The sequence below is a fragment of the Lontra canadensis genome, unplaced genomic scaffold (genome assembly GCF_010015895.1).
Source record: "Lontra canadensis isolate GAN:19392208 unplaced genomic scaffold, GSC_riverotter_1.0 scaffold1, whole genome shotgun sequence".
Classification (NCBI taxonomy): domain Eukaryota; kingdom Metazoa; phylum Chordata; class Mammalia; order Carnivora; family Mustelidae; genus Lontra; species Lontra canadensis.
Window position 1 is genome coordinate 65,774,887 of NW_022630995.1, and position 24,961 is coordinate 65,799,847.

Below are 24,961 nucleotides of genomic sequence, written 5' to 3' on the forward strand. Positions count from 1 at the left end.
TCTGCTCTGCAGTCCCACTGCCTTGTACCTGACCCATGTCACCTCGGATTATAGGCTCTGAGTCCAGACTGCCCGAGATTGGGTCCTGTTCTGTACCTAGCTATGTGCCCAGAGCAAGATCTTTACTGGCCTGCGCCCTGAAGACAAGCACTTTGTAGGTTTCCTGGGAGTTGAGCTTCAAGAGTCGATCCTTGGATGTGGATGTGGGTACTCAGTAAGGCTGGTCCTCCCCTCCTTCCCAGTGAAACCCTGGCCACTGTGAGAAAGGTCATCTGTGCTTTATTGTACATCAACGGCCCCTCCTAGAGCCTGCGTCTTTGCCACCTGGGGGTGGCAGTCCTGGGACCAGCCCCTGCCCCTGCCCCAAATGCCCAGTCCTGCCCAGCTCCCAGCACAGTGCCGGGTTAGTGTGCTGGGGGAGCTGGGGAGTGGGAGGGATGACCACAATTCTTGTCCACAAAGCCCAGGCAGGGCTTGGTCCTGGGACCCCGGGCTCTGGGGAGCTGGGGCAGGGTGGGGTACATGTCATAGGAGAGCACCCCCGGGCCCCCCATCCTCTGGAGAGCAGAGCCTGGCCCAGCCCCAGGGACCCAGCCTGCTGAGAGGAGCCTGGCCTGTGAGATTCTAGAAGGTATCTGTTGGGGAGGCCCTGGGAAGGATCATGGTGCTACATCTGGCTCATCACCCCAGTGGGCCTGTCTCATCTGCGTGGCCTGGGGTCACGGCCCCCGTGGCTGGTCTCTGCACAGCAGCAGGGGTCACCGGCGTCACCTGGGTCTCGTGTAGCCGTAAGGACGTTGCAGCAGCAGGCTCTGGTGGCCGGGCAGCACGTGCGTGTGGTAGTGCTCCACGAGGCCGCCCACGCTCACGAACAGCACCTCGCTCTCCAGGTAGAACTTCGAGTCCTGGGCGGGGGAAAGAGAAGCAGAGTCTGGGGGGCTTTCCCGTGACAGGGGGTGGTCAGCAGTGAGGACGATAGCCAGGCCAGTTCCCAGCCGCCCTGTGTCGGCTCTGTGTCTGCCATCCCCCCACCACCCTGTCCCACTCAAGTCCCAGGGAGGGGTGCCCTTCCAGCCAGGGCCCTGGGGCGGGGCCAGCCTGCCCACCTTCTCGAAGATGCGGTAGTTCCTCACTTTGTTGGAGCTCTCATCCCACACAACCAGAACCTGCAGGGAGAGCAGCAGCAGATGGGTCAGTGGAGAGCAGCACCAGCCTGGGGGATGGGCCACAGGGACCAAAGGGCAGGCAGAAGCACACGGCTGGGTCCCGGGGCCTTTCCGGTGACCTAGGGAGGGACATGGCTAGCAGGGTCCAAACGAGCGGACCCCAGCCTCAGGGCTCCTGCCCTGACAGCCTCTGGGGAGACTTGAGAAGCAGTACCAGGTGCGTGGCTCGCCCTAGGACCATTTCTGACACACACAGAACAGAGAGAGGCTAGCTCCATCCGTAGACCGTGCAACTCGTGATCTTGGACCTTGGAGTCATGTGCACAAGCCCCGCTGTTGAGCATGGAGCTCACTTAAATAAATAAGTAAATAAATAACAAAGGAAAAGGAGCAGAAAAGTGAGGCTCACTACAAGCCACCCTCGTAGAGGCAGAGGTACTGGCAGCCGACTTCTATTCCCTCGGCCCCAGGCAGACTCCCCACAAAGTGCCTGAAAATCCCCAGCCCACCTGAGTCTGGGACACCCAGGGCTTTCTGCCAAGCTCCTACCTATGCGGGGGGACTGGCCAGCATCTCCCCCAGTTTGCAAACGATGTTTAGTTTTTGACAACAGACGGGGCAGTGGCTGCCAGGCGAGACCCCCAGAACAGAGCTGGCCGAGATGCCCCATCAGAGCCGCCCAGGGAAGGGGCATGTGCACTACAAAGCGCTGTACTGGCCATCCGTCTGGGTGTGAGCAGAGAGGAGCAGCCACATAGTCGTGTCCCCAGGGGCCTCAGCCCAGCAGGGTGACGCTTGGGGCACCTACCTTTCCCGACTTGGTGGAGGAGTTCCGGATGCAGTAGAGTCCATCCTGGGGCTCTCCCTGGGGGTTTGTGGTTTTGAACAGCCTAAAATACAACAGCTGTGTCAGCAGGCAAACCGTCCTCAGACCTCACTCACGGGGACCCTCCAGCCCTGGTCCTCAGCGTGGCTTTCTGTCTTCTTGCTCTTCGGCAGCACAGGTCCCAAGAGCAACAGGCTGTGTGAGGGCCACGCCCAGGGTGACCACCAGCCCCGGGACTGAGTCCATGGCCTCTGTTGCCCTCGGAGCCATGTCCCTGTGCTAGCAACTGCCCAGCACTAAGGCAAGTGAGGGGGACAGAAAAGCAGGGGACCACATGTCTGCGAAAAACAAGGATTTGGAGAAAGAAGGTCTGGGTGCTAACCTTTCTACTTCGCAGGATTCCGTGGTGTTGATAAACACAGAGCTGGGCAGCGGCACCTGGAGACACCAGTGGTGGTCAGGGTCAGGGTCTAAGTGGTGCCTGTAGCCAGTGACCCTCCCCCACCACGGGCTGCCAGCCTGTGCCCAGATCTGGGGCTTTGCACGGTGCTCCGGCACCCCCCACCCCACAGACAACTCTGGCATCCTGGGCGGCTTCTCCCTCAAGATGCTCAGTGAGGAGCCGCCCTGGCCGGCGGCTCTCCCCCAGCCTCCCACCCACTGCTGCAAGCTGGGCTCTCCCGCCGGCCCCACCTTCTCATAGTCCTCGTCAGAGTCCTCCCCACCAGTGCTGTCGGCCTTTGAGGACCGTCGGGGTTTTTCAAAGGAGAAGTTCCTGAAACTCTGCCCATCAGGGGGTGACCTCCTGGGAGGGGAGCAAGGAGAGGAGGGCACATCACTGTCACAGCCCTCCACCCTCCACCCATCACCCCTGTCCACCCCAATGGTTGTCAGAGGCCCAGACCAGAGAGCTCTGAGATAGGCCAGTGCCGACCGCCCTGGGGATGGGAATTGCCTGCTCCGGGCTCACAACTGCCAATGCCGCTGGCAAGAGGGGTGCTGGGGCCTGAACTCCTCTGTCGTCATAGCACAGGCAAGTACCCTGGACACTGCAGAAGGCCCCAGGCTGGGGGGCTGGGCCCCAGCTCTGTAGCTAACCAGCTTTGTGATCTTGGCCTAGTCACACCCCTCCCCAAGCCATAAAGAACAGCTGATACAAAGGGACAGAGCCCACACTGGGCTATGGCCAGGGCTGGGCCATAGCTCATGGCAAACCGACCCAGTCTGTACCCCTGTGACCCCTTGTGAAACAGGAACCATCATGGGGCACCCTCCCTCGGGCAGCAGAGCTGAGAGTCCTAGGGAGAAGGATGCCAGAGTCATAAGCCTTCAGGGAGTATTGGGCTAGCGTGCCCACTCAGGACTCCCCCCGTCGCTCCTAGAACCTTCGTGGTTTGGGGCCCCAGACATCGCTAACCACAGGTTGTTGGTATGAGTGACACTGTGCCAGCAGGGGACACATCAGTCCCCCAACAGTGCCCGGCAATAAAGAACAGTGTTTTGAGCAGACCTCAAGGATAAGTCACCAACATACTCTGCACTCTGGCGAGTTCCCAGTCAGGAAGGGCACAGAGGCAGCCCTGGTGGCTCTAGAGCCCCAGGCAGGGAAGGACAGTGCCAGCTCAGGAGGGCCTGCAGAGGCCCACCAGCTCCTAGCAGCTCCCAGCCCAAGCTCCTCCACCCCCCACCGTCTATCCCAGAGCAGGTGCTCAGCCCCCTCTCCTGACACTGCACGGGCCCTGGGAGGCCTGTTTCCCCAAAGATCCCCTTGCCCACTGCTCCCCAGACAGCAATGGGCCCCAGGCCCACCACCCACGAGGCTGGACCTTCCTCTGGGGTGGGGGTGGGTCAGTTGCAGGGGAGGCTGCAGGGCCACAGCAGGCCGGGGCCATCAGGCAGCCATCTTGCTCTCACGATACGGCTGCCTGGCACCCATCGTGGGCACTGTGCCAAAGCTGAGGAGGCCAGGGCACCCACACAAGAACCCAGCCATTGGGGAGGGGGTCCCAGGGGCACCAGCACCAAGTCTACTCACTGCAGGTGGGGGAGGGGTGGTTTCTCCGTCCTCGGCAGGACCACTGGCCTGGCTGTGGCCTCAGGCGTGGACAGCTTCAGTGCGGGGGGTCTGGGGGCCACAGGGGGCACAAAGAGTCTGGGCCTGGCTGCCTCCCCCACAGGGGCCTCTTCCACCATCTTTAAGAACTTGGGCTTGTTGGCCGGCACAGGTGGAGGCTCAGGCGTGGGTGGCCCCCGGGGAGACAGATGGAAGGACTTGAGTTTGTCACAGTTCCTGGAGGAGGCAGCGGCCATGCCGGCAGAGCTGCAGGCAGAGCCAGGCCCATGGCTGGGGACCCGGGGCTCTGGGCTGGGGCTGGCACTCTCACGGAAGCAAGGGGGTTTCCGGAGGCTGGGCATGGTTGGCGGGGGGCCAAGCGGGGGGTCACTCATCCTCCGTGGGGCTAGGGACCCCCTGGGGCCAGGCTCAGGCCGCCTCAGGCCCAGTGGGTCCCTCTTGGAGTCCTCGGGAGCTGGGCTGGCGTCAGGGAGGCCACGTTTAGGGGGTGGGGGTGGCAGCAGGGGGCTCAGGCCCTTGGAGGCAAAGGAGTGAGCACGGGGCATGTCGGAGAAGGCTGGCTTCCTGGGTGTGGGCACAGGAGGCGGCGGGTAGGCCGGTGGGTGGGTCAGGGTGTCTGCAGAGCAAAGGGACCCAGTCAGTGAGCATGTGCTACCTGCTGGAGGCTGGGCCAACACCACCAACCTCCACGCCCCGGCCTTCCTCATTCTTCCTCCATGTGGGGTCCCCACGAGCTTCTGGAGCCATCAGCTTCCCAGAAGTGGAGGTGAGAGAGAAGAGGCAAGGGGGACTCTGAGGACTTCGCCTCAGTGAGGGGAAGCTATTCCCACTAAGACAGGTGAGCAGGATGGACAGGAGCAGCTTGGGAGGAAGATGAGGGCTGTACTTGCTTGGCTGTAAGAACACAGAGAGTGCGGGGCAGGCCGTTGGGGTGCAGGTCTGCGGTTCAAGGAGAGGCAAGGGTGGGGGGACGGGCTGTCGGGGCACAGGTCTGGGGTTTGAGCAGAGGTGAGGGTGTAGGGTGGGCTGTCAGGGCACAGGTCTGGGGTTCAAGGAGAGGCAAGGGTGGGGGGCAGGCCGTCGGGGCACAGGTCTGGGATTCAAGGAGAGGTGAGGGTATGGGGTGGGCTGTCGGGGTACAGGTCTGGGATTCGAGGAGAGGTGATGGTGTAGGGTGGGCTGTCGGGGCGCAGGTCTGAGGTTTGAGGAGAGGGTATGGGGGGCCGTGGGGGTGAGGGTCTGGGGTTCGAGGAGAGGCGAGGGTATGGGAGGCCATTGGGGCACAGGTCTGGGGTTTGAGACAAGGGTATGGGTCGGGCTGTCGGGCCACAAGTCTGTGGTTCGAGGAGAAGCAAGGGTGTGGTGCAGGCCGTCGGGGCGCAGGTCTGGGGTTCAAGAGAGAGGTGAAGGTATGGGTTGGGCCGTCGGGCCGCAGGTCTGTGGTTCAAGGAGAAGCAAGGGTGTGGGGTGGGCTGTCAGGCCTGGGTCTGGAGTTCCAGGAGAGGCGAGGATGTGGGGCAGGCTGTCAGGGTGCAGGTCTGGGGTTCGAGGAGAAGCGAGCGTGTGGGGAGCCGTGGGGACACAGGTCTGGGGTTTGAGGAGAGGCGAGGGTGTGGGGGGGGGCCTTTGGGGCACAGGTCTGCAGTTCCAGGAGGGGCACTGGCTGGAAAGGCCAGTGGACAGGTTCTCCATGACCCTGGCTGTCCCAGAGCTATGGGCTAGGCCTGAGTCCTGGATGGCCCATCTCCTGTGGATGGCATTAAGAGGCTGGTGTAGGGCTGAGTGAGGTGGGAGAGGACCCGGAGCACAAGGCACCCAGCGCTGAGCGAGGCAGCTGAGGGACAGGGAATACAGCCCCGGGTCACGTACAACTAGATTCACAGGTGCTAAGTGCTGCGTCTGAGAATGGGGAGGTCACCAGAGTGAGAAATGTTTGGGAGAGAGAGGGGAAAGCCTGCTTGGAGTGGGGACTCAGAAGGGCTCGGAGCAAGTGTGTGGGCAGGTCTGTGGGCATGCAGCGGGGAACAAACTGAGGCCCCTACGTGCTCATCTCTAGCCACGCATGGCTGCAGTTCAGGGGCAGGGCAGATGGACATGGGCTGGAGCCACAGGCTCTGTGCCAGGAGGGAGGTCGAGGCTCATGGCCCACAGCTCCTGGTTGTTGCCTCAGAGGGAGGGGACCGGGAGCAGGAAAGGGGGCTGGACCTGCCCCTGCTGCACTTGAATGACAGGGGCTGAGGAGGGCAGAGAACAAGGTCACTGAAGGAGAGCAGGCAGAGGAACAGGGAGGCCAGGTGTAGAGGGATTGTCCCAAGTTCCCAGGACAGTGGAAGGGATAGTGGGAAGGGACAGACGGCAGGACAGAGGCACAGTCCTCCCCTGTCGGGCCCTATGCTTTGCTGTGACACATGTATGTGACACACATGTGACGCGTGGTACACACCACTCTCCCGTGCCAGGCCACATGTTTCAGGAGGTCAGGGCAGGGGGAGCAGGTGGGTAAGTGACAGGCTAGCCCAGAGGTGCTCCAGGGAGCTGAGACACCCACTCTTCAATGTTCCTCCTTCCCCACTCTCCACCCCAGAGCCACCCTGGGCTCAGCATCACACGTGTGGGCCCCTCCACCTCACTTATTTGCAAATCAGCTGTCCGCTCCACCCCAGGCTACCTGGACGTGGGAGGAGCCGGTGAGCAGAGCCAGCCAGATCAGTCCTCCTGATACCTGGGCCACAACAGGGAAACTGAGGCCCCGCGGAGCAGGACTCAGGCCAGTACTCCCAGTCTGGGAGGGGCTCTGCTCCGGGTTCCAGCCCCAGGAGCCTCCCAGGCTCAGAAGTTGCCCACCTACCCTCAGGCTCCATGGGCTCAGGGGAGTCAGGCTCCATGTACGAGTCATCTTCATCCTCATGCTCATAATCTGTAAGGCACATGGAGCATCAGACACAGGGTGGCCCAGGCCCAGCTGCACCCAGGGGCCCTCAGGACACTGCGAGCCAAGGGTCAGGGAGGCCCCAGCCGGGGCATGAACCCCAGACCTGGGCTGCATGGGGAAGACAGCCAGCCACGCCTCCCATGGCGGGGGTAGCCAGGTGTGGAGGGGGTGGGACAGGTGTGCAGAGACAGGCCTCACCTTCGTTGTCTGTGGGGTACGGGGATAGGCTGATGTCCACAGGCCGCTCGACTGCACCATAGAAGCTATCTGTGTCCGAGCTGGAGTCACTGAGGTGGGGGGCAGGGGTGGGGCACAGTGAGCACCGGGCAGGGGAGCTCCCTTGCATTCACACATATGGACGTACACGCATGCCCTCGGACATATGACTGATGCACAGACACACACAGCCACTGACATATGCACAGACACCACACACAGACACGTGGACACGTACAGAGCTAGACCCACAGGTAAACACAAGGAAAAAACATAACAGTCGGAGAAGCTCCTCACAGGTGAGAAACACAGACCCAGGGACCAGAGACTGTGGTGCCCCCCTCATTCCCCTGCCTGACCACACAGGGCCAGGCCTCAGGGATAGCCCCACGTCCTCTCTGCCCTGTAGAGACTGCCAGTAGGGGCGCACGCGCGCATATACACACATGCACACACACGGGCACAAGCGCATACACACGCATATGCACACACACGGACACATGGCCTGGGCCAAGCCCCCAGAACTGGGAGGCAGGCACACATGTCAAGCCCCAAGCCCCCCTCCCTTGCCCAGGCCCACCTGGTGTCCAGGGGCAACTCCTTCTTCTCGTGAAAGTGGCCAATCTCCTTGCGCAGCAAAGCCATCCAGCTCTGTGGGACAGTGGGGGTGTGGTGGGTGCATGCAGACCATGGGTGCGTGCGGTCCGGGGCAGGGCTCCACCCACCCCCTCCCTAGGCTGGCCTGCATGACGGTCAGCGAGATGACCTCCGTGGCCTTCTGGGGGCTCTGGCCCTGCTGTAGCCCATTCAGAGCTCTTTCCGAGATGCCTCCTGAGCATGGGGTGCTGGTACCAGGCCATGGGCTTGAGGAGGGCAATGCATCCCCACCACATCCCCACAGCGCCTGGACGGTGGCCCTGTCAGCCCCCCGACCCCGAAGATAGGTTCACCTTGCGCTCATCCTCAGAGGAGGCCGAGAAGAACCAGGTGCGGTGCTTCTTGCTGATGTGGACAATCTTGAAGGGGAAGACGTTGTTGGACGTTGTCTCTTCAGCTGCCCGCATCACCCTGAGGGCACAGGGCCAGCGGTCACCCCCTGGTCAGCCTGACGGTCCTGGCACCCCTCACCCATCATGCCCTCAAGGACGCAGCTGTGTCTGGACAGCCCATCTTGCGGATCCTCCAGATCAAAGTTCTAAAATCTTCAGGCAGAGGGAAGCGCATAGGCGAGGACCGGGCACCAAGTGGACAGGGCTCTGGGGTCTGGGAGCTTGTCCTGGAAGCAGCAGCCCACATGGCTGCCGAACGAGGACACATCGCCTTTGCCACCCACCAATGTCCCTCTACTTGGAGGCTACCTGCCTGCCCCGGCGGGCCTGCCTATTGGGGGCCCAAGCATGTCAGCCCCTGCCCCCACTCCTGCTGACCCCGCAGGGGTATCCTGGAGAACACAGGCCCCCCTGTGACTTACTGTGGCCGCTCCCCCCTCCAGGATATATCGAGATCACAAAGTCTACCATGGGGGAGCCCCACCAGGCTACTCACCTGGGGCAGGTATGCCCCTCCACCAGGCTGAGGGCAAGGGCAACAGGGGGGGACCCCAGAGCTCTGAGCCATGGATGCCCACTGGCAGCCACAAGCTCTAGGCTCGTCCTCTCCTTACTGGTGCCCCAGCTGGCCTGGAGGCCTGGCATGGGGCTGGACGCCTGGGCAAGTCCTCCCCACTGAGCCTGTGGCCACAACCTTGGGTCACTCTGTCCTGCAACTGACTTGGGACCTTTAGGTGCTCAGAGACAGGAGGGGCTGGGCCCTCCTAGGGAGCTGGGAGGCACCGACCTCATGCCCCAGGGAGCCGGGCACATGCTGTGACATTAAGACCTAGAGCCCAGGAGTCACACTTCACCCGTTCTGCAGGCCCCTGATGCTGAGGGGTGGGCCCAAGTGGGGCTAATAAGGTCTTCCTTGCCAACATTCCCCATCCTATCTAGAAGGCTCTGGCCACCTGCCCATTCGCATAGAGGCACTTGTGGGATGGACCCAGCCCCCGGGCCGTTCATGTAAAGCAAGGAGCTGGGTCTAGCCTGGGAGGCCCCGAAACCAGGGAGGCCTGAGGCAGGGCTCAGGGTGAAGTATGTTCCTGGCACCTTGGAAGGAGGCTAGGGTAGGAGAAGCGCTGGGTGAGCAGGGAAGGGGAGTGGAAGCCAAATGGGGACCCAGGAGCCTCTGCTGAGAAGAGCACAGGAAGCCCCCGGGCCTGGCCCCAGGTCCTCCGCGAAGGCCCCCGAGAGGCTGAGAGCAAGTGGGAGAGGCTGGACAGGATCCAAAGGGTGGGATGGGAGCCATCTCAAGACAGCCTGGACCCTCCATAGGGGTGGGCAGGACGGAGGGACAGGCCTGGCCAGGGCACTGTGGGCATGGCAGGCAGCAGGCACTTACCGGGAACTTATGGGGCACTTACCGGTTGTAGCCGCTCAGAGAGAAGGCGCCCTGAGGGGAGGCAGACGTGCTACTCTTGAAGTAGTAGATGCAACGCTTGTGAATGATGACAAAGCGCAGCGGCCCTGAGGGTGGCAGGGCGAGGGCAGAGGTGAGCCTTGGGGGGGCTGCTGGGCAGATCCCACAGGGCAGCTATCCCAGAGGCCCTGGGTGGCTCAGGGCAGTCCTCCTGCCTTGGAACCCCACTAAAGGGAAGGGGAGGGAGCTGGGCTAGCCTGCTGCCTCCTTGCAGGGAGCTCACTGTGAGGTCCAGTGTAAGCAAACCACAGGCAGGATGACAGGCCCCAGAGCACCACCCTCCAAGGCAGGCCCGGCCACACCGATGGCAGGGGGAGACCCTGACCACCTAGGCTGGCCCACCGAAGCACAAAGCTAGGGCCAGAAGTCATAGCATGGGGAGCTCATGCCTGGTCAGAGTGACAAGCAAAGCCCTGATGCTCTTCGACCTTCAATGTCCTAACAACTGGGCATCTCCCAGACCTGGGGGCCCCCACTCTCTGCCAACCCGCTGTCCTAGGGACCAGAGACTTGGCCTCATGCAGCTGGACCAGGTCACCAACCAACTCACTGAACACCCATGGGATGGTACAAGGCCACATTGTATGACACCTGGTGTACCACACCAGGCCACAGAAGGCCCCCAGCCCCTGGTACAGATGAAGCACCGTGTGCCAAATGCCCATTCTATCTCCATTTTGCAGTAGCACCCCAAGTCACCCCACAGTCCTGGGGAACGAGGAGGCTGACTCAGGTCCCCCAGGGGGTACTGGCCACCATGGAGGGAAGGAAAACAATGGAGGGCCTACCATGGCTGGGCAGAGGCTCAGAGAGACAGGTTGCTTGCCCACAGAGGTCCAACAGGGGAGTGGGGCCACAGGGCTGGGGCTCAGGCCCATTCCCATACCCTCCCATCATGCTCCCTGCCACCCAGAGGACTCACATTTGAGCAACTGCAGTTGGGTCCCACCCTTCTTGTGCAGGTAGCCGGCCTTAGCCACGCCCCCAGGCATGGTTAGCAAGTTCTGGGCACCAATGGCCTTCATGGGGACGGGCCAATGCATCTCCTCGGCCGCCATGAAGCTGCAAAAAAAGGAGAAGAAAACATGTCTCAGCCAGGACTGGGGGACATTAGATGGCTTGGCTGGGGGATACACCACCGAGATCCTGGAGACAGCCTAAAGGGTTGAAGCAGCAGGGGGTAGGGAACCAGCTTCCAGGTGGGACCCCAGGGAAAGAAAGGGCCACCTGGTCCACTTGGTCAGCACCTGGTCTATCTGGCCACATACCTGAGCCCCAGAGACACTGAGAACGGGGCGTGTTCCTTCACTATCGTTGGTGTACTCAGCACACACCTGCCAAACTAACAGCCCCACAGGGAGGCTAGGGGATAGCAGTGAATAAATTCAAGAAACCACTGGTCCAGGGCACCTGGGTGGCTCAGTGGGTTAAGCCTCTGCCTTCAGCTCAGGTCATGATCTCAGGTTCCTGGAATCGAGCCCTGCATCGGGCTCTCTGCTCCTCATTGGGCTCTCCGCTCTTCGTCAGGATCTCTGCTTGGCAGGGAGCCTGCTTCCCCTCTCTCTGCCTGCCTCTCTGCCTACTTGTGATCTCTCTCTCTCTGTCAAATAAATAAGTAAATAAATTAATTAAAAAAAAAAACCATCGGCCCAGGTAAGTCAGGCCTAATGTCATAACCACCCTAAGTCTGTGTGCCAGGTCAGCCTATGATGGAGCCTGCCAGGGAGGGGGCTTCCAGGGGGAGGTGACTATAATGGCTTTAAAAAGGTATGGGGGCCAGGGCAGGCCTCGGGCATCCTCTCCATCATCTCTGCCCCTTAGCAGAGAAGGGATGAGGGACATGGCCCCAAATGCCCTACTCTCCACTCTTGCCTGCCTTTTTTTTTTTTTTTTAAGATTTATTCATTTATTTATTTGAAAGAGATCACAAGCAGGCAAAGAGGCAGGCAAAAAGAGAAAGAGGGGAAGCAGACTCTCTGCTGACCAGAGAGCCTGATGTGGGGCTCGATCCTAGGACCCTGGGATCATGACCTGAGCCAAAGGCAGAGGCTTTAACCACACTGAGCCACCCAGGCGCCCCTCCTGCCTGCCTTTAGCCAGCTTCTGTCCATCCCTTTCTTAAGGCCCTAAGACCAGGAAGCAGGAAAGCAAGTAGCCCTGAGTCTCTAGTTCCCACCCTGGCTCAGCTCTCTGGGGGATCCCTAGGCCGTAGTTGTTGGAGCTGTAAAATGGGGACACAGAGTGGACACAGCCTGACATATAGCACATGCTTGTTGGCAGTGGCCACGATGACCTTCTGGTGGGTTGACTGGTATCCACCCTGTTCCGTTTCCCCTGCTCCCCATCCAGCCTCCTGCTCATCCTAGCCGTTCTCCCTGAAACATGCCAGGCTCTTTTCCACCCTGGCTTCTGCCTGGCATGCCTGACCACTCCCCCTTCTCACATGAAGAACTCCTATTCATCCTTCAAGACCCAGGTTCACTATCCCCTCTTCTTCTTCTTTTTAAGATTTTATTTATTTATTTGTCAGAGCGAGCACAAGCAGGCAGAGTGCCAGGCAGAGACAGAAACAGGCTCCCCGCTGGACAAGGAGCCTGATGTGGGACTCGATCCCAGGATCCTGGGATCATGTCACAGTCCCCTCTTCTGTGAGGCATCTGAATGCCTACTCATATTCAAGACTACCCCCCCAACCCGGCCCAGAGGCACTATTTCTCTTGTGCTTGCCCCCACTAACCCTGGTGCCTGGTCCTTCCTGGGGCCCAGTGGACTCGGAGTGTCGACCGGGAGTGTGGTCCCTGTCCCACTGAGCCACCAGTGTTGCAGCCAGGGTCAGACACAGAGGCCCTGTCCCCTGGGGCTCCTGCCACTACAGACCCCGTTCCCCAAAACACACACACACGCACAAAGAAAGCCACTGGGCTGCTGGCGAGCCAGCATCCTCCACCAAAGGCTCACCTCCTCCAGGGCCCGGGCTGCCCCCTCCGGCTTCGCGCGCACCAACCAGCCCGGGGCCGGCCCCCGCCCACAGCCGAGGCTCGGAACAAAGGCTCGGCCCGGCCACCCGGAGCCTGCTGCCCGGGACGGAACCCCCGCGCCCCGCCCGGCCCACGCCCGCCTTTGTTCCCCCAGGATGCGGGGCTCGCGATCCGGGCTCGGTACTCACGGCGTCCACGCGGCGGCCCGCCGCCCCTGCGCGAAGCGACACTGCCCCGGCCTGGGCCCCCCCGCGCCCGCCTCCCGCCCGCCCCAGCCCGGCCGCCCGCGCCCCGCGCCCGCCATGCCGCGCGCCCCGCCGCCGCAGCCCCGCGCCCCCCGCCCCACGGGTGCCGGCTCCTCCCCTCGCGGGCGGGGCGGGCGCGGCAGGTGGAGACCCAGCGCTCCGCGCCCCACCGCGGACCGCTACCTCCCCTCGCGCGGGGCCTCAGTTTCCCCAGCGGCTCCCGGGCGCGACGCGGACGTCTGAGTGCGGCCCCGAGCCCGCCAGGCTCCCCGGTTGGCCAGCCCCTTCGGGAGAGGGGCTCGTCTTCCCTGGGCCTCCGTTTGCGCTTCCGTAAACTGGGGCGAGCGCGGCCCGGCCTCCCCGGGTTGTGGCCGGGGTGAAGCTGGTTCGGCTGGCGGCCACTGGGGCTCGGGCTGGGTCTGTGGGTCCTCCCGCCCCCTCTCAGGGAGGTTGTTTCACCCATCTGCCGCCACCGGTCTCCACCCCCCGGGGTTCCCTGCAGGAGCCAGACAGACGTCCAGTCCTTGGAAGTTCCCACCTGTTCTGTAGATGTGGGCTAATCTCCGAGGAGACCCCCAGGCTGGCCAAAGGTAGGTTGATGGCCTTGCCGGCCCCCCAAGCATTCTGCCTCTTCTATCTCCCTCCTGCATACAGGCTGCGGGTCAGCTGGGCCAGCTGGGGCAGGGGCTCTGTCCTCCCACGCAGCTGTGCAGCTGTGCAGCTGTGTGCAGCTGTGCGCAGCACTGGTTCCTGGTTTCCCCGCCTCCACTTCAGGCTGGCTCTGGGTGCCTCCTGCCACTGCAGGGAGAGGCTCTGTCCCACCTGTGCGCCTCTGCTCCCAGTGCCCTTGCCAATCCCTCCCCTGGCAGCATACTCAGGACCACTGCCTCCTCCTGCTCCTCCCAGCTCCCCTGCTTGTCCTCCTCCCCACCACCTCTGGGCAGTAACCCACCACCCCTTGTCTCAGTTTCCTCCCCGGCTTCCATTCTCTCCCCCATCACTTCCATTCAGCATGTTCTCCCCCACCCACACATGCCATTCCCATCACCTCTGTTCCAGATCTCCAGGGCTTCATCATGTGCACTTGGCCTTTCCAGATCCAGCCCCCATGGAGCTTTCCCAGCAGGCTGTCCTCCTGCCCTCCACCTCCCATGGACCCGTGCCATCCAGACCCCATGGCTCCTGAATCCAAGACCCAGAACCACCAAGCACCACCTCCAGGCTACAGTTCCCAGTTACCACTGCCTGCAGTGCCTTCCAGTGTCTTTAGGGGGCAACTAAACTAACTTAGCCTCCAAAAATTGGTCCAAATGAACACCAATTCATAGTTAACTCCTCCAAAAACAGAAGAGGAAGGAACTCACTCTATAAGGCCAGCATTGCCTTGATACCAAAATCAAAGACAACACAAGAAAACAACAGACCAATAACTCTTATGATTGTAGACACCAAAATCCTCTCCAAGGGCCTCCTGGAAGCTCAGTCAGTTAAGTGTCAGGCTCTTGATTTCAGCTCAGGTCATGATCTCATGGTTGTGAGACCGAGCCACATGTCAGGCTCGGCGCTGGACACAGAGCCTGCTTAGCGTTCTCTCTCTTTCTCTGCCCCTTCTCCTTCTTTCCCTCCCCCTCTAAAAAAATGCTCACCAAAATATTAGCAAATTGAATTCAGCACCTTGTAAAAAGGATTCTACACCACGCTAAGTGTGCTCTATCCCAGGAACACAAGGTTAACACTTAAAATTCAATGATTGTAATACATCATACCAAAAAGGAAAAAAAAAAAAAAGACAAACCATGCGATTATTTCAACGGACAGAGAAAAAGCATTTGACAAAATCTGACAATCTTTCCTGCTAGGAACAACACTCAACAAACTAGGAATAGGAGAAAACTTCCCCAACATGGTAAAAGGGTATTTATGAAAAGCCCACAGTCAACATCATCTTCGATGGTTAAAGACTGAACTCTTTCCCCTAAGAGCAGGGACAAGGAAAACTCTGCTCTTGCTGCTTCCATCCAACTTGTACCAGAGCTGCTGGCCAAGGCAATTGGGCAAGAAAAAGAAATAAAAGGTCTCCAGGTTGGAAATGAAGAAGTAAGACTACTCACAACTTAGATGATTACATATAGAAAAAATACCAGGGAACCTACTAAAAAGTGATTAGAACTAATAAACAAGTTAGCAGGAAGATCAATACACAAAAACCACTCATACTTCTACGAAACTAGCAGTGAACAATCCAAAAATGAAATGAGGGTTAGCACAAGTGTCCCCTCTTTCAGGTGGTTTTCCCTGACCTCTAGGGGTTCCTATGTCCCTCCATGGGGCTAACACAGCCTTCCTCCCAGGTAACACTGACCACACTAGCTTGTTACTGTCCCCCATCCTCACCACCTCAGGCCCAGCACAGAGGGGCACCCAGGGAACCCTAAAGGAGGCACAGAATGTTGACTCTAGTGGGTGGTAGGGACTGCACTTGCCGGGAAGGCACAGAAAGCCAAAATATAGCCCTCTCCCCCCATACTGCATCCTCCCCAATCTGTAAGGAGACCTGGTGTGTCTGTTGGGGCGGGGGCAGCTGCAGTATGAAGGGATGGAACCCACTCCTCCTCACACTGCACCTGGAAGAAATTGGAGGGGAGGAGCTATGGGAATTTAGAGCCCCACTCTGGCTTAGCTCAGGGGCCAGGCAAGTATAGGCCCGTGAGAGCCTCACTCTTGCCTGACCGCAGTCTCTCTGTGGGCAGGATGAGGGCTCTTGGGCGGCCAGCTGGACCTTGGGTAGGAGGGTGGGTGGTGACAGAATTAGGCTGTGCTCAACTTCACCTCCCCTAGGAATGTCCTCCTTTCAGGGACAGATGCCAATATGCTCAGCTCCTCTCCAGAGGACAGACCATCTGAGGGAAAACCCATCCTGATGTCCCTAAAGCCTCCCGCCCCACCCAGCTCTGCCCTGCAGCAGTGCATGAGCTGGTCTGGCACTTGACCAAGAGCCCAGTGCCAGGCCGGGCTGGAACAGAAAAGGGAAGGAAATGGTGGCTGAGGGTAGGGGTGATGACGGGCCATGCTGGCTAAGGTGACCACACAGCTTTTGGGGACTTTCAGTCCAGCTTAAAGACTCCAGCTCCACTGGTGCCTGGGAAAATTGAGGGGAGTCCCCAAGAAACACCCACACTCCTTGCCAGCCTGGTCTCCCTGGCCACCTCCCTCTAGGCTCATGGTGTCGCCCAGCACCCTGATGGTCAAAGTCCACTCACTCATCCCGTGGGCTCATCAGCAGGAAGCGTCAGTCCCTTCTTCTGCAGGGACAGACACAGCAGTGGAGGCCCCTTAGTGTGCTTCCGGGGGAGGGGGCAGTGTCTGCTGAGCCCCCCTGGTGGGGACCTGTCAGGAGAGTGCTCCAGGCCTGGATTCAAATCCCACCAGGCCTGTCCTCCAGGGAGCCTCTGCTTCCTCTCATTTACAGTGGACACAGAGAGCCCTGTCCTCACAGCGGCCCAGCACCCCTCAAGGCATCTGTCTCTATGGAGGAGGGGACCGAGGCCACCCAGTGAGCTGGCCACTGGGAATGGCTCTGTTCCCTGCAGCTCACAGGAGCCTTCTTGGGCAGGATTCTGATGACACGAAGGTCAGCGATAAGGTGGCCGGCACGGTGGTGGCTGCTGGGCTCCGTGGGGCCTTCCAGAAGGCATGAGGTCTTTGTGCGCAGGGTGTGTACTAAGGACGGCAGAACCTCGGGCACTCTCTGGTCTCTGATCCTCGCTCACCTGGGACCTTCTCTTCAAGCTGAGGTTAGTCCGGGTGCCCAGAGGCCTGAAGTGCAGGGAGGGGGGCGAGCAGGTGGGTGACACTGCACTGGCCCAGAGACAGCCCTCCTCGAGTTCCACCAATTGTCGCTTGGTGGATCACACCCACCCCCCATGTGGCTGTAAGCCCCAGAGCGTGTGGTCACCCCCCAACTGGCCCGCATATGCCCTGAGGCTCCACACCCTGTCAGAATTGCAGGCAGTGTGCTCAGACGGGCTGTGCGTGGGACCCACACGGCCCACATGCAGGGTATAGTGTGCACACCAGCGTGTGCATGAGTGTGCACGGGTGTGAGCCTGTGCACGAGAGCTAAGCAGGGGACCTGGAGGCCGAGCTCCCATGGCTCTCCTCCTTCACACCTGCAGACACAGCCCTGGCTGTGGTGAGGGAGCTGGCGCTTCGTGTGACCACAGTCAGGGTTCCTGTCAGTGGTGACCAGACCGGTCCCAAACTGCAGAGCACAGTGGGGCTGGGGGTCCCCGAATGCACGCAGCCACACGCACGCACACACACTCACACGCAGACACACATGCACATGTACACACTCACACGCAGACCAATACGTGCACACGTACTCACTCAGACACACATGCACGCACATGTACACACTCAAACGCAGACCTGTACACGCACACATACACAGACACACATACAAACAGACACATATGCAAACACACACACACACACTTATGCAGACCTATACACACACACAGACATATACACACATGTACACACTCACACAGAGGCACATATACACACACTTGGACACGTGCTCACGCACACTTGTTCTTAGGCATACACTCATCCACACACACACTCAAGCACACTATGTACTCACACACATATCTATGGACTCCCACTGGTACACACTCATTCACTCCCTCGTAAGCAGACGCATACACCTGGCCTCCAGAGGCTAACGAGACCCTTGCTGGGTGCCCCCCCGGCCCTGGGCTGGCAGCCCCAGCACAGGTCAGAAACATCACTGCCGCCACCCAGCCCTGCATGGGCCGGGGCCAAGTCCCACATGACAGGTCCTTAAGTCCCACAGGCCCGGTGCTTTAGTCCTACTTTATAGACTAGAACAGCAGGGCTGGGAGAAAGGCACCGGGCACTCACTGTAGGCCAGTCTCGGTGCTTCTCACGGATCAGCCCATGTCATCATCCCAACACCCCCTGATGTGTGCGTCAGCATCACCCCCACACCACTGATGAAGACAACGAGGGCCTGCAAGACTGAGTAACTCACCCAAAGTTACACAGTCAGTAAACACTGGGAGGTGGGGGGGGGGCTTGCCAGGGACAGGCACTCCCCCAGCCTGGCACCCGGCAGGCCCTAGGGGCCGGTGGGCTCACAGCACCACACACATAGCCCATCCATTCTTCCCTCTCAGTTCCCTGCCTTCATCTTCCCAGAATCTTTCTCCATAAGAGAATCAAAACCAAAAATCTCCTACAGAGGCCGGAAGCCGGTGACCAGCCATGCAGGAGGGAAGGGGCATGAACTGGGCCTCATGAGGAGAGCCCCCCCAGCCCTTCATCTCCCAGCCAGACCCCCAAGCATATGCGCACACATACACACTCACACACCACCCCCCCACCGGGCACACACACTCACTCAGTGTGTACACACACAGGACCCAAAGGCTAGGCCAGCCCGCCAGCATATACAATGGGGAGGCGTACCCCAACCCGGGCCCCCAGCTCCTTGCCAGCTGCAGGCTGAGCAGCCCATGGTGGGGCACAGTGGGGCTCCCACTGTGCCCCACCCAGCTCTGAGGGCTCTCCTTGGAGCCTGTCCGCTCTGGAGTCCAGAGCTCAGCCTCCCATGCTGTACTGGAAACACGGGGTCAGGGCCACCTCCCAAGCCCCCAGTCCGTGGGCTGCCCCACTAACCTGAAGGCAGTCTGCCGGCACATGGCTCTGCTCCTGTCCGTGGACAGGCTAGGGGCAGGTGTCCTAGGGCCCCAGGAGGCCATGGGACTCAGGGCAGATTGGCAGCCTGCCTCCCCCAGGCAGGGGAGGCCTGATGCCCCGACATGTCCCTGAGCACTGCCCGGGTCCACAGCTCCCTCCTGCTGACAGCCACCCGCTACCTCTGGGGCCTGCGGCTGCCCGGGCTTCCTCCCCATGCAACACTTCCTGTTGCCGGGTCCTCCCAACAGCACTGGCTAGCCAGCACTTCCTGCCTTCTACCCTCTAAGGTCCCAAGGCCCAGCTGAAACCCAGGGCTGCACCTTGGCCTGCTGGGGTTTAGCCGACCCTTTTCCCATCCCACATGGGGTCAGAGACCCAGTGCCCCAGGTCCCAGGGTGCCCTGGGAGGAAGCTCCCTGCTGGTCCTCCAGCATACACACTCCCATGGCCACCTCGGCTTCTCTCCAGCAAACCCCCAAAGCCCCTTCACAGCCAGACTCTGTCTCCTTGGCCCCAGAAGCCCTTCCCCCCACCAAGAAGCCGGTGCTCACACCCCATGCAGGGAGCTCACTCCCCCCACCTCTCTGCCCTTTGACACCAACATCGGACTGAGGAACTAGGTTCCCAGCGTAGGCGCAGGCATCTCCCTTCACCCTCCCTCCTTCCTCTCCCACAGGCCAATTCCACTCTCCTGCCTGGCACAGCCTCTGTGCAGAGCTGAACTCACATGTCTCTAGTGATCACCCCTCTCTGTGGCTCCACCAGTGTCAGGACCTGCCCCAGGTCCCACTTGGGCCTGTCCCAGGCCAACACTGCCCCACCAAGGCAGGCTTTCTCCCCTGCCCAGACCCACAGCCAAGAAAGGGAGCAGGGGGGGCAAGGCCGGGCTGTTTGGTGCTGAGCCCCCACATCCCCTGCCTCTCCTCTCCCGAGCTGGGATCCCACAAAGGACAGGAGACCAAAGGAAGGGGCACTCTTCGACGAAACCCACAGCAGGATCTGAGGGTTAGAGAGGCCAGACCACGGGGTCCCCAGGGAGTCGCTAACTGTCTCATCCAGTAAGTTTCCTGGGGTGTGCCCCGCAGGATCGACCATGTTGGCACCTGGCCATCCCCCGCATAGTTGTCACTGGGGCTCCGGTGGAGGGCAGCTCCCAGGCTGGGGGGCCTCCACTCCTACTCTGTCCACAGATCCAGACACCTGCCAATGCTGTCATGCCCCCAGGGCCCAGTTTGGGGTCACAGACTGCCTGCTATCTCTTGGAGGGTAAGGAACTTAGGCTTTGTGGCTGGGCACGGCCACCCTAGCCTCCCCACACCTGAGTCAGCCTCAATGCCCACTGGTGGCCATGACAGACAGAGGCTTAGAGGTGGGCTTCTTCCCCTTGTTCCCCTTTGCAGTCTGCCCAGGGAGGAGAGAGGACCTCAGAGCAAGACACACTGGACACTCAGCTACCTCTGTCCTATGCCGGCCATGTGGCCTCAACCTACTTAGCCCCTCTGAGCCTGTTTCTCCGTCTGGGCAATGGGTGCTGAGGGCTGAGATAAAGTAGCAGGTGAGAAGCCCCTGGGTCATGATCCAGCCAGGACAAGGCAGGGTGGCAGTTCTGGACTGGGGTGGGGGCCTCTAGGGGCTATGGGGTGGAGGGACGGTGGCAGGCCCAGCAGGTAGATCAGGGGATGACTCTGCGGGGGCAGGCAGGTCTGACAGAGGAGGTGAAGTTTGCTGGGAGGGACTGCGGGGAGGAAGTCAAAGACAGGACAAGGGCTCAGAGCAACATCCAGGGTGGGCAACAAGGTGGCTGAGGCCCAGGGAGGCTGGGGGACAGGCATGGGGGTGAGAACTGGCCAGGACAAGAACGAGGAACCAGCCAGCTCTCCCTAGGATGTACTGGCCCTCACTGGACAGAAGGAGGGATGGATGAGAAGGCCTGAGGTCAAGGCAGCAGCTGGTGTCCCCATGGGGGTCAGATCCATGTTGGCCCCTTCTCCAGGCTTAGTTTCCCATGGGAGTCTGAGGTCAGAGTTCTGGGCTGCTCCACCTCTTCCCTGGGCCTCAATTTCCCCGCCTGCCCTCCTACCTCCTAAGGCAGCACTTGACCTTGCAGCAAATCAGGCTATCATCTCTATTCCTGAAAACAGAGCGTTCTCCACTAATGGCAGCGCCATGACCTTTTATAGGGTGTAGAAACAGCCATGGAACTGATCCCACACCAGCATCTAAGCAGCAACATGAGTGGGGCTGGGGCAGGGCTGGGATCCCCGCATCAGACGGCTCTGTCTTCTACCCGGCCCTCCCTAAATTGCAGCTCCTCCCCTCCCAAGGGCAAGCCCCTCAAAGTGCTGTCTTGGGGACCCCTCCACCTCCCCAGACTTAGGACTTACCACGGTGGGTGGGAGCCAGCCAGCAGGGCCAGGCAGGGGCCAAGGGTCAGCCTGAAAAAGGAAGAGAGAGGGAGAGCTTTCAGTCTGGGTTCCTGGGGTCCTCAGTCTGCTCAGGGGCAAGGCCAACGCCCAACACCACAGCCCCTCTGCAGCTGGGCATGGAGTTGGCCTCAGCGCTGTGCTCACGGCCACGAGGCTGGTCCTCTCTGCACCCACACTGCTCACGAGGACATGACTGTTCAGGAGGACAGGGCCAGACCCACGCTGCTCACGAGGACATGGCCGCTCGGGAGGATGGCACCAGCCAGGCTGACTGCAGACAATGGAGGTGCGAGGAATGGGACCATGTCCCCGGGAACCCTAGCCCCTGCTCTCCTATAGGCACCCTGGGCCCCCGTGCCCACCCCGGGGCCCACCTGCCACCGGGGCAGTTCAGGCACTGAAGGTGTCAAGGAGGGCCTGCTGGGCTCAGGGAACGGTGGCTGGCGACCATACTGGGAAAAACCTCAAGATCTCAAAATAAGATGCTTCATATCAGCTCCCCCTGCAGGGCCTGGGTCTGCCCAGAGCCAGCCCTCGGACCCCCAGCCACACACCCACTCCTCTTTCTGGCCTCTCCCTTCTCTCCATACCTGGGGCTGAAAGCTGCCTTCCAGAGAAGGCAGCCACGATGGTGTACCAGGTGGAGGGAGTGGGTGGTGTGGAGGGCAGGGCCCTGCTGGGGTCACCTGGTGTAATGGGCTACATGGGGGTCCCCAAAGAGCTGTGTCGAAGTCTTAGCCTCAGACACTGTGAATGTGGCCTTATTTGGAAAAGGGACCTTTGTGTATCTCATTAAGAATCTCATCCTGGATTAGCCAGAAGTGCCCTCAATCCAACGGCACGTGTCCTTCTGAGAAGAGCAGATAGAGAAGATCATATGAAGCCCAAGGGGCAGACTGAGGCGAGGGGGGCATAAGCCAGAGACGCCGCAGATGCAGACGCAGACGTCCCCAGCTACCAGGAGATGGAAATGGCAAGGAAGGAAGGGCCTTCCTCCAGAGCCTGGGGAGACAGAGTGGTCCTGGTGACACCTGGATCTGAGACTTTGGGGCTCCATCTGTCGTTTGAAGCTCCCAGGTATGGACTTTGTTAGTGCAGCCCTAGGAAACTATTACACATCAGGACCGTTCCCCCCCAAAAGTCCTTTCCCAGGACCAACTTCATCTCAAGTCCTGGGTGTATCCTGCAGGGAGAGACCCAGTCTGGGGAGAGTCCCACCCCCTGCCCCCCCACCTTGCCTTGGGCATCCAGCTGGTTGCCCTCCTCCAGGCCGGACTCCCCCACCCCACCCCCACCCTTCCCAAGCACAGGATTGGATGCCACCTCCAGCTCCCACCCACAAGATTTGCTAAGCCCACTTCTGCCTCAGCCTCTGGCCCACACCCCTGCCCAGCCCTTCCTTGGCCCAAGTCCAAATACTTGGGGTCCAGCCCTGCTTCCTGCCCTGGGCCTTTGGACCTTCATGCTCCATTCCCAGTATGTGCAATCTCTTCCACTCGCAGACTAATGCTCCCTCATCCTTTTAAAACAGAACCACCTAGAACAGCACACCCTTTGAAATCTCCACGTCAGTGGCATAGCCTTATGCCCTCCCACGGATGTCCCCAGCCCTTCCCATCAGCCTGGCTCCCACCACATCCCCAAAGCCAGGTTGGTGCCTGGCCCATGGCCGGCCCAAAAAACAGATGGATGGACCAATAGGTTCAAAGTCACGTCTACCCACAGGGCCATCGCCCTGACCCGGTCTAACTAGCACATGCCTAGACCGTCCCTCAGAGCCACAGTGAAGAACTGTGACCCAGAGCTAACTGGACCCTCGATGAGAACCAATGTCCAGGGTAGGCTACAGCCGAGGACCACCTGTGCTCAGGACCTCTTCTTGGGGAGATGACTGCCGACTGACAAGCAGCTGGTGTTCAAGACCAACGACTGTGAAACGCAGAGCAAGTCACCAATCAGAGCCTGCCAGTGTCCCCAGAAAGACAGTGGTGTGCTCGGCTCTAGAAGGCCCAGGAGTTTCTCAGGGCTACCCAAGGTAGAGGCAGGAAGCAGTCCAGCCACTCGTGTGTCCAAGGGCAAAGGAAATGAAGGGAAGGACAGAAAGAGGCCCCGTGCCCAGCTGCCCACATGGGCGCTGGGCTTCCGGGCCAAGCTAGGGGCAGGGCTGGGGTTTCTGCTCTGGGACACTTGGCGCCCAAGCTGTGTCCCCACAGAAGACCCCGCAGCACCCCGGAGTCCTTCTCTCCCAGGCCAGGCGTGTCTGCCTCCTGCCAACATTCCCAAGCTGGGCAGAGGGCATGGTGGGCATAGTGAGGGGCAGGCTGGGTCTGGGGGAAGTGCTAAATGGCGTTGTCTTTGGCCAAAGCCACACTCGTGCCTCAGACTGAGAGCCAGCAGAGGCGGATCAGGATTCACACTTCAGTTCATCAAAACACAGACAAGTTTGCACCTTTTAATCACTTGAGAAAAAATTCTCCAGAGCGCTGATGTGTGGGTCCCGTCCCCACCCCACCCCCGCTCCCGCCAAGTTCCCAGCCTGCTGCCCGCAGAGGCTGCCTGCCTCTCATCAGCCTTGACCCAGGAGTGCTACCCCCAAGACAGGCCCTCAGTCCTGCCCATGCCAGGGGCTCCTGGGCTGCCTGGCAACCCCAGGGAGGCAGGAGAGCATGGCAGAGACCGTACCGGTGTCCCTAGGGACTCCGAAACTTGTGGCCCACTTTGAGCCTCCGCTTCCTCCTCTGAGGAGTGGGGCTGACGGCTCTGGTGCAGTGTTGTCCCAAGGACCACCTGGCATGGCTGGTGAGGAGGGACACTTCAGGGGCCTCTGGTCGCTGGCCTTTTGCTGGCAACTCCGTCAGCATGGTCATGCTGAAAAGGGGAGCATTCTGTCCAACCGTCCTCCTCAGAGCTGGTGACACCTCCCCACCCCACCCCAACGGGTCTGGATCCTTGAGCACTCCAGACTCCTTGCCCACCTCCGGCCCCATTCCCAGCCGCACTCCTGTAGTGGTGGGAGCACACACAGACACACACACACACACACACACCCATATACACACTCTCTCTCTCTCAGGCCTCCGGCTACACTGGGACCCCTGCCCAGCGCCCAGGGGAGACTGCTCCTCCCTTCATCTCTCTCTCCAGCAACTGGCAAGGACAGCCCCTCCCTGTGTTCATCTCCTGCGAGGTGCCTGGCACAAAGCAGGTGGGGCAGGGAGGGGGGCGGGGGGGGGTGATCTCTCTGTATGAACGCCTGCAAACCCACCCTAACTGGCTAGGGGCCCCTGAGTCTTCATGGCACCTAGTTCAAGGGCTCATCTGCTGAATTAAACCCTTAGTCTTGTCTCAAGCACGCCGGGGGGCCTCTGGCTTCATGACAGATGCCCAGTATTGGGGTTTCGGTGCCCATCAAACAGGGCCTGGACCCCTCCCAGAGGGACTTCTCCCAACCTGGTGCCCATCCCTGACAAGGCAGAAATGGGGTCAGACCATGCCCCCTCACACCCCGAGAACCCGCTGGGCCACGCTGAGGCAGGTAAGGCTGCCTAGTGCCACCGCTGCCCTCCCAGCGGTCAAGGGGATGTAGTCGGCCAGGAGACCTGCAGAGCACCTCTGTCAGGAGACAGAGAAACAGAGAGATCATCTCCTCTGAGGTCAGACACAAGCTAACCTCTTGCCAGATGAGGAACCAACAGAGAGTAAGACTTCCCCAAACCTAGCCTGCTCTACCTCTGGCCTTCCCGAGCCACGGTGCTCAGGTCATGACACACTGACTCTCTACACTAAGTGAGAAGCCCTGCTGTGGGGCGGAGAAGGCTCCAGAAGATGGTTCTGGTGCTGGAAGCTAGCCTGCCTCCC

The 24,961-nt window shown here is 60.4% G+C and overlaps 1 protein-coding gene across 4 annotated transcripts in view; it reads right to left on the reverse strand.

Annotated features, from left to right (window-relative positions):
* Positions 1-259: 259 nt before the first annotated feature.
* SH3BP2 (SH3 domain binding protein 2) overlaps positions 260-24,961 on the reverse strand; it is a 35,475-nt gene continuing 10,773 nt past the window's right edge. For 2 of the 4 annotated variants that reach the window (XM_032856118.1, XM_032856132.1), the window contains 13 exons: positions 21,062-21,112; positions 10,651-10,790; positions 9,673-9,775; positions 8,165-8,282; positions 7,795-7,865; positions 7,197-7,285; positions 6,915-6,983; positions 4,028-4,682; positions 2,686-2,797; positions 2,375-2,430; positions 1,975-2,056; positions 1,107-1,166; positions 260-905 (listed from right to left, as the gene is read on the reverse strand). In XM_032856118.1, the coding sequence (XP_032712009.1) occupies positions 768-905; positions 1,107-1,166; positions 1,975-2,056; positions 2,375-2,430; positions 2,686-2,797; positions 4,028-4,682; positions 6,915-6,983; positions 7,197-7,285; positions 7,795-7,865; positions 8,165-8,282; positions 9,673-9,775; positions 10,651-10,786 (1,689 nt within the window). In that variant the 5' untranslated portion in view covers positions 10,787-10,790; positions 21,062-21,112 and the 3' untranslated portion in view covers positions 260-767. Of the gene's footprint in view, positions 906-1,106; positions 1,167-1,974; positions 2,057-2,374; positions 2,431-2,685; positions 2,798-4,027; positions 4,683-4,956; positions 5,006-6,914; positions 6,984-7,196; positions 7,286-7,794; positions 7,866-8,164; positions 8,283-9,672; positions 9,776-10,650; positions 10,791-18,657; positions 18,891-21,061; positions 21,113-24,961 lie in introns of those variants that run through there. The other 2 variants (XM_032856114.1, XM_032856126.1) reach the window with 2 other exon arrangements.